General features: G+C 51.7%; 1 protein-coding gene across 1 annotated transcript; it reads right to left on the bottom strand.

Moving 5' to 3' along the window:
• Positions 1 to 9,326: 9,326 nt before the first annotated feature.
• On the bottom strand, positions 9,327 to 9,914 carry LOC148220900 (olfactory receptor 14J1-like). The gene has a single exon (XM_088180655.1). The coding sequence runs from the start codon at positions 9,912 to 9,914 to the stop codon at positions 9,327 to 9,329; it is 588 nt and encodes a 195-aa protein (XP_088036781.1).
• Between the last annotated feature and the right edge of the window lie 921 nt (positions 9,915 to 10,835).

The following is a 10,835-nucleotide window of genomic DNA, read 5'->3' as shown; positions in this document are numbered from 1 at the left end:
CGGCTGCTGCTGCTGCCAGAGCCGGGCGGGACTCGGGGACAGGGAATGGACACGGGGGGACAGCAAAGGCCTTGGGGGCTGCAGGGATGTTGGTGCTGGGGCAGCGCCAGCACAGAGCTTCAGCCTGCAATGAACCCCGAGGGAAACGCTGGGGAAAGGCTCCATTTCAGCCTTTCTTTACTCATCGCTCTGAAGGGACCAAAATAAAAGGGGAACAAGCAGGGCCCGACCCCTTCTCCTTTGTGAGGAGCCATGAGGGGTTGTGAGGGGTCCTGAGGGGCTGTGAAGAGCTGTGAGGGGCAGTGAGGGATCATGAGGGTCTCTGAGGAGCCATGAGGAGCTATGAAGGGTTGTGGGAGACTGTGAGGGGCTGTGGGAGGCCAGGCACCTCATGGAACAAAGGGTCCATTGTGACACCGTAGAACCGAGGAGATCCTTGGTGGTTGTACAAAAGCTCGTGGAACCAAAAGCCCATTGTGACATTGTGGGGCCTCAGGGAGCCATGGAGACCATTATGACACTTCAGGACCCATTGGAACCAAGGGGCCATTGTGATAATGCAGGGCCTGGTATAACACAGGAGTCTTTTTAGTACGGCAGGGCCTCATGGAATCAAGGGGATCGTAGTGACACTGTGGGGCTCCATGAGACCACGGGGACATTCTGACTCTGTGGAACCAAGGGTACCATTGTTACACATTGTGACACCAAAGGGCCATTGTGGAACTGCATGGCCTCATGGAACCAATGAGACCATTGTGACATCACAGGGCCTCACGGAACCAAGGGGCCATTGTGACACTGTGTGGCCTCATGGAATTCTGGAGACCATTCTGACACTCTGGGTCCCCACAGAACCAAGACGCCATTGTGACACCGCAGGGCCTCATGGAACCAAGGCAACCATTGTGACACTGCAGGGCCTCATGGGCACAAGGGCCCAGTGTGACACTCTGGGTCTCCATGGAAGCAAGAGGACAGTGACACAGCCAGGCCTTGTGGAACCAAGGGGTCATTCTGGCATTTTGCAGTCCCATGGAACCAAGGAAACCATTTTGACACTGCAAGGCCTCATGGAAGCAAGGGGCCATTGTGCCACTGCAGAGCCAAAGAGACCATTGTGATATTACTGGGCCTCATAGAAACAAAGATCTGTTGTGATACTATGGGGCCACATGGAACCAAGGGAGAATCATGATGCTGCAGGGCCCCAAGGATCCAAGAACATGGAACAGGTCTGGTTGACTTGGCCTCCTAAGGGCCACCTGAGTGGTCCAGCTGACACTGGAATGTTGAGGGTCGCTTCTCATCTGCCCCTAAAACCTTGGCATTCAATGCTTTCCTTCCTGTGGGAAAGAGATGTCCTTTAAATCCAGGGGTTCATGGCCAAAATTGGGATTCCTACTCCAAATTTGATTATGTCCTTGGATTGTTCCCATATGAAGCCTGCCAGGATAGAAAGCTCTGTCTGGCCTTGGTCTCTTGGGGGCCACCTTGCATCTGCCTTTAAAACACTGGAAGGCTGTGCTTCTCTTCCCATGGAAAAAAGCATCTTTCACGTCCAGGGGTCCATGGCTAAAATTGGGAATCTGCCTCCAAAATTCCTTATAACCAAGGATAACTCCCAGACAAAAGCTGTCAGATTCCCTTGGCTTTCTGAGGGCCAGCTCTCATCTGCCACTGAAACACTGGGGGTCTGCCCTTTCCTTCCCATGGAGAAGAACTGTCATTACAATCCAGGGACTCACAGCTGAAATGGAATTCCACATGCAAAACTCCACAAATATCCAAGAGTTACTTTCAGACAAAAGATGCAAGGATAGACAGGTCTGGCTTGCCTTGGCCTCTGGTGAGTGCTTCTGATCTGTCTTCACAACCCTGGGGTTCTGTAGTTCCTTCTTAGAGAAAAGAATTGTCCTTCTTGTCCAGGCACCCATGGCCTCAAGCACATGATCACTGTATAGGGACACAGAAGTTCTCTGCTTAATGGAGTGGAGTCTGAGGACAGCACAGGAGAGCCCTGGGAGTGTTTCAAGGACAGATTCAGGGATGGTAGATCCCTTTGAAATAATAGAGAATTCCATGAAAAAGAAAGAATTAATGCCAGGAGCAGCTGGGGAGGTCCAGATTGGACCCAAGGAGAAAGGAATTTCTCTCGCAGGGCAGGGCTGTGGTTCAGCACATCCCCCAGAAGGAATCTGGAGCAGCCCAAGGCTCTGTGTGTGCAGGCAGAGGCAGGCAGGAGGCAGAGCTGTCAGCAAAGGAAGGGGCCAGCGAGGTGGGGCAGCCGGGGGATGACGACAGCCTGCAGGGACAGAGGCGCAGGGCATGGACACCGTAGGACAGCCTGGGCTGCAGAGGGCACAGGGATGGGCAGCAGCTGAAAGGCCCTGACACAGCCAACTCCTGCAGCACTTGGGCCATGCAGGCTGGCCCTGGGCCTGAGGCCAGCAGGGGACAAGTGAGCCTTGCTGTGCTGGGGCCTCATTGCCTCCTTGTCCCTGCTCAGCAGCCTGGCAGGGGCCGCCCCATGGTGCTGCCCTTGGCATTGCACATGGCCAGAGCCCAGTGGGCCGGGAAGAGCCCTGAGCAATGAGGGAGGGACAGGATCTGCCTTGCCAGGGGCTGGGGCTCAGCCCTTGGCCCTTTGCATTCCTGAAACACATCCAGGTTTGCTCAGTATCAGAGACACCTTTCCCTTGATTGTCCCCACCTGTCATCAGTGCCTCCAGTGCTCTGCTCTAACTGGAAGCTGGGTGTTGAAATTCAAAATGCAAGGAATTCTCAGAACATTGGCCCTGTAAGCCAAAGCTTACAACTATGCATAGTTAAGTAGAGATAGGTTTAGCTTTAGAATTTATGATATAGAAAAAAGAAAGGTAGTTACAAAGGGAACAAGAAGTTGTAGAGTGCAGCAATGTAAGTATCCATGTCGGGATATAATTGGCTAAGAAAGTTCACACTGTAGTATGAGTCAGTAAGACAAAATATCTTAGTATTGAATTAGAAATTTAAATATCTCTATTGACAGGGTTTTATTGCTTAATAAATTCTTTAAAGGCCTTGTAACCATAAGTCCTTTGACTTCTAAGCCACAATGTGACCATCTGTAAGACAAATTTACCCTTTCTGACTGGATAGAAAATAAAAAAAATAAACCAAACTTTCTAAAGCAACTCAGAAGTTCTGTCTCTCTGTGTCTTTCAGAAAAAGAAAATATCCAGACAAAAAAAGGCAATATAAAAAAAATAAGGCCACTTAAAAATTACATCATAAGAAGAAAAAACTGATAGTTTAGAAATGTAACATAAAAACAATAAATCTGCACCTGGGGACACTTTCTTTGTCATGTCCCTCAGTGGGACCCATTAAAACTTCAAGAAACTTTGGACTTTGAATCTGACTTTGAATTCTTCAGAGGTTTCTTTTCCTCCTTTACCCTATTTTTTCCTACCTGACATCACTGTCATCAATTTTCTGCTCGAATTCAACCCTTGGGGAACTTTATCTTTCATGATTATCAGTGAGAGTCACTAAAAGTAAGAGAAACTTTGGAGTTTGAATCTGACTTGGAATTCTTGAGAGGTTTCTTCAACTCCCTCTCAGGGACTGATGTTCAGGGACTCAGCCCCAACCCCGAGAGGGTCATTAAAGTCCTTGTGCTGTGCCTGTGCTGCTGAGCTGGGCCAGGCTGCTGGCAAGGACAGAGCTGAAGAGAATGAGCCAATATTTCGAAAATATTATTTGGAGCTCCTTGGCAGCACCAAATGCACCACTGGGCTCATTTGGATCAAGCAAGTCCTGACAAACCATGGCTCTGCCTTGATTTCCCTCTGGTCTAGTGCAGTTCATGGGGAAAGTTTTCAACTCCAGATATGGAGAAATATTTCAAAGAGCTTCTTAGAAACACACATTCCTGTTTTCAAGGGTGTATTTTATTACTGTTCTGTTTAGAGCAGATGTGATTGCAGCATTCTGTGATTGATGTTGATGCAGGGTCTCTCCTCAGGAGGTCTGGCAAGGACGAGTTTCCTTTCTTTGTCAGAGCCACTTCCGGGACTACAGCTCCCATGATGCTTCGCAGTTCCCATAGAGTGCTATTCCAGCCATGACTTCATTTCCCATCATGCACCGCGCCCCACCGAGAGCCATTCTGTGCCCAGAACTCCCATGATGCTCCACGGCTCTATCAAACCATATTATACCCACGCCTACAACTCCCATCATCCCCTGCACCCCGGAGAGCCCCGTTAGAGCCCCACAAGTGCCCGCTTGGACCCTGAATGGCCCCAGATTCCCCTCCCTGAGCTCCCAAGTGCTCTCCTGGATCCCCAAGAGCTCCCCCAGGCCCTGAAGTGTCCATCACAATTCCTCAGTGCCCCTCCTAGTGCCCACTCAGGTCGCCAAAGTTTCCTCCAGACTCTAAAGTTCTATCTAAATTCCTTCTCCAGACCCCAAACTGCCTCAAATGTACCGCAGAAATGTCTCCTTGAACCCTAAATGTGTCCTTTTTCATACGGTCTGAGAAAATTATTAAAAAGGTAACAATGGTACTAAAACTAGAACTAATAATCATAAAGCTGGAGAAATCCATAGCTAATAGTGGTCACTTCTTAATGAATGGAATTGCGTTACTTAGAACCAATGACCAAAAAAATTTTTGGTTGCCAAAAGCATATGGATTTTTTTAGATAAATAGAAAATTAAGGTAATAAAAATATAGAATAGTATTATTATGAAAAATATATTATTTAAATTTTGTAAATTAATAATCTTTTTTTTGGCATGTCAGTCCCAGGTGGGTGATGTGAGACACGCTGATGTTGAGGGTGAGGAGCAGGTTGTCCAAACAAGGTCATTCCTCAAGGATCTCGTACTTCTGGGTGCCCAGACCTCCTAAGGAGACATTCAGCATCAAGATCATCTGGGAAATAGTTCTATCAGCTCTCCTCTAAAAAGAAAAATAAAAAATACTCATGTGATTAAAAACACAAAAGTCATGAGGTGCACATTGAAATCCTTCCTCATTAACAAAACTCCAAATTGACTCCAAGCAGCTGCACAAGCCCTGGAGACTTGAAGATAACTGGAAGAAGACAAGGTGCTCCTGAGGACTTTCTGTATTTCAATGATACCCAGGGTGGATTTGGGGCTGAGTCCAGGACCCTCAGGCACTGAAAGAAGGTTGAAGAAGCTGCTCCAGGAGTCAGAAGCAAAACTCCAAGTCCCTTGGAGCATCAGTGGCCCCACTGAGGGCAGGGAGTGCCAAAGACTCCCCAGGGAGTGGTGAGAGCAGATCCTTGAGGCCAGGATTGCAGGAGCCCGAGGCTGTGAGCAGGGAACTGCAATGCTGAGCAAGGCCTGGGCTGGGTGGAGGAAGCAGAAAGGCCAAGGCCTGAGCCCAGGCCTGGGCCAGCAGGGCCTGTCCCTCACGGGGGGCTCCTCGGGGCTGTTCCTGGGGCACTGGGATGGCAGGGGCAGCAAGGACAAATGTCATCAAGCTGCCAGCCCTGGCAGCCTCCTGAGGGAGGGCCGAGGCAGAAGCAAAGTGCAGCCCCTGCCAGGAAAGTTCCTTCTGTGGGGCTGCAGAGGCCCTGCCCGAGCCCAGGGCACAAAGGCCTGGGTGCTTCTGGCCCTGCCAGCCCTGCCCAGCCCTTGGCCATCTCTCCTGCAGGCTGTGCCCCCTGTGCGTGCTGCTCCTGTGCCCTGGCCGGCTGCACACGCCCATCTCGCTGTCCCCCCCAGCATTTCTCAGCCCAGCATTGCTGTGCCCTCCCTGGGCTCCCTGCACCCAGCGCTGCCGGCTCCTGGCACACAGAGCCATGGCCTGGCCCAGCCTCACGCTGGGACACCTCGGGCACCAACATTCTGCCCTGGGAGGGACTTTTCTGTTTCCTCACCTCCAGGCTGAACCTTCCAGGCTGCACTTTGGGGAGGTTTCCTTCTCTTCCCACTGCCCAGGAAAGCTCTGTCTCCTGCTGTTCACAAAGAGAGAAGGGCTGGTGGGAGATGTGGTGGTCAGAGGCTGTTTGGGCTACAGTGGCCATAAAATTACTGAGTTTTTAAATATTCTGTGAAAGGAGGAGGGGCCTCAACAAAACTTCTACACTTGAGTCACAGCAGATTTCAGTTTATTCAGGATGCAGATTTTGACAGCACTAAATCAGGTACTGATTTTCTTATGGGAAAGCGCATTTTCAAACAAAGGATTCCATAAAGAATGGGAACACTTCAAGAAAGAAATCTTGAAGGCGCAGCCTGTCCATCTGTGCCAAAAAGTGATCAGTGAGGTAGCAAGAAAACTGACTGGCTTGGCTGAGCATGGAGCTTTTTCCAAGCACTCAGGGAAAAAAAGAGGCTTTGGACAGAGAGGTAGACAACTCAGGAAGGATTAAAAAATGTTTTTTTAATCATGCCAATGAGAGAATTAGAGAAGTGAAAAAAAATTAAGAGAAGTGAAACCTCAATTAGGACATAACCTGGCTACTTCTGCAGAAGATATCAGAAATTATTTTATTAAAACATTACAGGCAAAACGAGGGACAATTAGAAAATCCATTGTTTTTTTGGTGGGATATTGTTGCCAAAGATGAGGAAAAGACTGGGATACATAACCCTTTCTTTGCCTCAGTTTTCAACAAAAAGTCAGTCAGGTTGTCCTCAGGACAAGTGTTCTCCTGAGCTGGTAGATGGGGACAGGGAGCAGAACAGAGCCCTGTAATCCAGGAGGAAGCAGCTGGGGACCTGCTGAGCCACTCAGATGCTCACAGGTGTCTCTGGACCAGATGGGATCCATCCTAGGGGGATGAGGGAGCTGCTGGATGAGCTCCCCAAGCTGCTCTCCATCATTTCTCATCAGTGCTGGCTCAGCAGGGAGGTGCCAGAGGACTGGAGGTGCCAATGTGAGCCCATGCCCAAGAAGGGCTGGAAGGAGGATGTGGGGAACTGCAGGCCTGTCAGCCTGACCTGGGTGCCTGGTGAGGTGATGGAACAGATCACCTTGAGTGCCATCACAGGGCACCTCCAGGCTGGCTGAGGGATCAGAGGCAGCCAGCGTGGCTTTCAATATCTGCATTGATGATCTGGATGAGGGCATTGAGTGCAGCATCAGCAAATGTGCAGATGGCACCAAGCTGGGTGTGAGTGTGGATCTTCTGGAAGGTAGGAGGGCTCTGTACACAGACTTAGACAGGCTGGATCCAGGGCCCAAATCCAAGGAGAGGTTTAACAAGACCAAGTGCCGGGTCCTGAACTTTGGCCACATTAACCCCTTCAGTGTTACATGGTGGGGACAGAGTGGCTGGACAGTGGCCAGGAGAAAAGGGACCTGGGGGCACAGATGGACAGCAGGCTGGACATGAGCCAGCAGTGTGCCCAGGTGGCCAAGCAGGCCAATGGTTCCTGGCCTGGATCAGGAATGGTGTGGCCAGCAGGAGCAGGGCAGTGATTCTTCCCCTGTGCTCAGCACTGGTTGGGCAGCACCTCGAGTGCTGTGTCAAGTTCTGGGCCCCCAATTTAGGAAGGACATGGAGGGGCTGGAGTGTGTCCAGAGAAGCGCAACAAGGCTGGTGAGGGGTCTTGAACACAAGTCCTGTGAGGAGCAACAGAGGGAGCTGGGGATGTTTATCCTGGAGGAGGCGCAAAGTAGAGAAGGTGGTGTAAGTTCACAGGATGGACTTGATGATCTCCAAGGTCTTTTCCAGCCTGGCTGATTCTGTAAGTCTCTCAAACCACCCTTGGAGCAGTTGCAGGATGAGCCCTGGGCCTCCTCTTCACAAGGTCCAGCAGCCCAGGTCCCTCAACTTCTCAACACAGCCCCAAAGCCCATCCTGTCAGTCCTGCAGAGCCTCTCCAGCCCCTCCTCATTGCCCACAACAGGGAGCCCCACACCCAGACACAGCAGCCCAGATGTGCCCCCTTGGCCTGTGGTGTCTCTGGCAAGGGAGCAGCACGAGGCACTGCAGGACCCTGCAGACAATTCCTGAAGCACGTGGAGGATGCTTCTGCTCCCCAAGGGATGTTCCCATGGTGGCAGCTCAGGACCTGAAATGAGGAGTGGGGCCAGAGAGGAAAAGGCAAACAGGGATGGGCTGTTTTCAGGGGAGGGACAGGGATGGGAAAGAGGAAGAAATCTAGAACCATTTATAGGAAGAGTAAAGGAAAGAAAGCTGAAGCCAAGGAAATACTCAGGACAGTTTGGGGGTGGCTACCAGGCAGCCCTGGCTCTGAGCAACAACATCTGCAGAGGGACAGGAAACTCACAGCTCAGGGGAACAAACTTTCTGGCTGACTTCAGAGGCCACGACAAAGCTGAGTGGTTTCCCTGCTGTCCCCCAGCCCTTGCTGGCCCCAGGGGCTGATGGCATTTGTGCTCACTCAGCTCCATGTCCCCACAGCAGCACCATGGGGCTGCTGACCCTGCTGTGTGCAATGCAAACAGGGGCTCCTGAGCCAGTGCTGCCATGTGTGTGCCTGCAAGGATGCGGCTCCTGTGTGAGCTGGGGGAGAGGCCAGGGCTGCAGAGGGGGGATGTTGTTGGCAGGTGCATGAGGATGCTCTGGGACGCTGCCCTGGGGTGTCCAGCACAGTGGGGATGGATCAGCCCCTGCTCTGCTGCTCCTTGCCAGGGTCTCACCTTTGCAGGGAGCTTGCAGAGCACCAGCCACGCTGTTTGCCCCCAGCCTGCCTACGGCCAGCCTGGGGCTGCTCCCGGGGCTTTTCTGTGCTCAGCATTGGGCTGGCCAAGTGTTGTGGACAGAGCCTGGCCAAGGAGCCTGGAGCCCCCAGGCCCTGGCCTGAGGTGTCAGCGCTGCCCCAGCAGTGGCCATGGCCTGTCCCTGCTGCAGCCCCGGCACTGCCACCCCCAGGGCTGTGCCCGGCCCCCAGAGCACTCAGGCCCTGCAGCAACACGAGGGCCAGGAGGGCAGCGGGGCAGTGGCACGGGAGCAGCACTGGCAACACCAAGTGCTGCTGCTGCTGCTGGGCACAGCTGCTGTGCCAGCACTGATCTGCCCCCAGATCTACACACAGACATTGCTGCTGAAGCTTCAGAGATGGGAACAAAAGGGGCATCTCTGGAGAAAACTTTGCAGGGACAAAGAGACTTTAGTTCGTTTAAAGGCACCAAGAGCACAGATGCTCATTTACACAGTCAGTGACCACAGCAAAGGTGGAGAGAAACAAAATGAGTCATGGTCCAAACAGTGATATTTATTTGTGTAGAATATTAAAAATTAAAACAAAGCAAAAAATTAGCAAAATTAAATCAACAAGAAGTATCAAAGCCGATTTTTATTACAAGTGATTTGCAGAAATTGGCAAGCAGTTTAATGTTTCTGAAACCGTCTAGTTATTATTGTCCACACTGCAGCCTTGAGCTCCTGGTTCCTCAGGCTGTAGATGAGGGGATTCAAGGCTGGAGGCACCACAGAGTACAGAACTGACAGTGCCAGATCCAGAGATGGGGAGGAGATGGAGGGGGGCTTCAGATAGGCAAACGCTGCAGTGCTTACAAACAGGGAGACCACAGCCAGGTGAGGGAGGCAGGTGGAAAAGGCTTTGTGCCTTCCCTGCTCAAAGGGGATCCTCAGCACAGCCCTGAAGATCTGCACATAGGAGAAAACAATGAACACAAAACAACCAAAATATAGAACAGCACTTATCACAATGAGCCCAAGTTCCCTGAGGTAGGATTGTGAGCAGGAGAGCTTGAGGATGTGTGGGATTTCACAGAAGAACTGGCCAAGGGCATTGCCCTGACACAGGGGCAGGGAAAATGTATTGGCTGTGTGCAGCAGAGCATTGAGGAAGGCACTGGCCCAGGCAGCTGCTGCCATGTGGGCACAAGCTCTGCTGCCCAGGAGGGTCCCGTAGTGCAGGGGTTTGCAGATGGACACGTAGCGGTCGTAGCACATGATGGTCAGGAGATAATACTCTGCTGACATGAAGAACACATAAAAAAAGAGCTGAGCAGCACATCCAGCAAAGGAGATGTTCTTGGTGTCCCAGAGGGAATTGTGCATGGCTTTGGGGACAGTGGTGCAGATGGAGCCCAGGTCAGAGAGGGCCAGGTTGAGCAGGAAGAAGAACATGGGGGTGTGCAGGTGGTGGCCGCAGGCTACAGCGCTGATGATGAGGCCGTTGGCCAGGAGGGCAGCCAGGGAGATGGCCAGGAAGAGGCAGAAGTGCAGGAGCTGCAGCTGCCGCGTGTCTGCCAATGGCAGCAGGAGGAAGTGGCTGATGGAGCTGCTGTTGGACATTTCCTGTGTCATGGCATGGGGATCTGTAAGAAAAGTAATAATGGAATAGTTCAGTTTGGAGAGGAGTTGAAATATCCCAGCCCAGCTTGGTGGCACTTTCTCCCTACTGTCTGCCCAGGGCTCTGCTGCCTGGAGATTCCCTGTACCCAGGGCTGGGCCCTGCCAGTGCTGCCAGAGCCCAGCCCAGCCCTGGGGGCTCTGCTCTGCCCTGCAGACCCCTCCCGGCACAGGGCACTGCCCAGGGTCAGCTCTGCCTGTGCAGGCTCTGATGGCAACATCACAGCAACCCTAAGGAGACTGGAAAAGCAACATTGATGCAGCCTGTGAGGGACCCTGTACTGATTTCTGTCACTGACTGCAATTTCCCATCTAAGTAACTCAGAGCAGTAGATTTAAAAAGCAGAATTTTCCCTTTTGTGTAGAACTTGCCTCACTGTGCTCCCTGTGTAATCTACCTAGAAATATTCTGGAGTTAAATGTTATGCTGGGAGCAGTCCTGAACACTGCAGCATCCTCATCACACAAGGAGAACACTTCCAAGCCTTACCAGCTGTCTCCTTCCACCCAGACCTTGTC

The sequence above is a fragment of the Sturnus vulgaris genome, chromosome 30 (assembly GCF_052056855.1).
Source record: "Sturnus vulgaris isolate bStuVul1 chromosome 30, bStuVul1.hap1, whole genome shotgun sequence".
Taxonomy (NCBI): Eukaryota; Metazoa; Chordata; class Aves; order Passeriformes; family Sturnidae; genus Sturnus; species Sturnus vulgaris.
The sequence above is the reverse complement of the archived record's forward strand: the minus strand, read 5'-3'. Positions and strand labels throughout refer to the sequence as shown.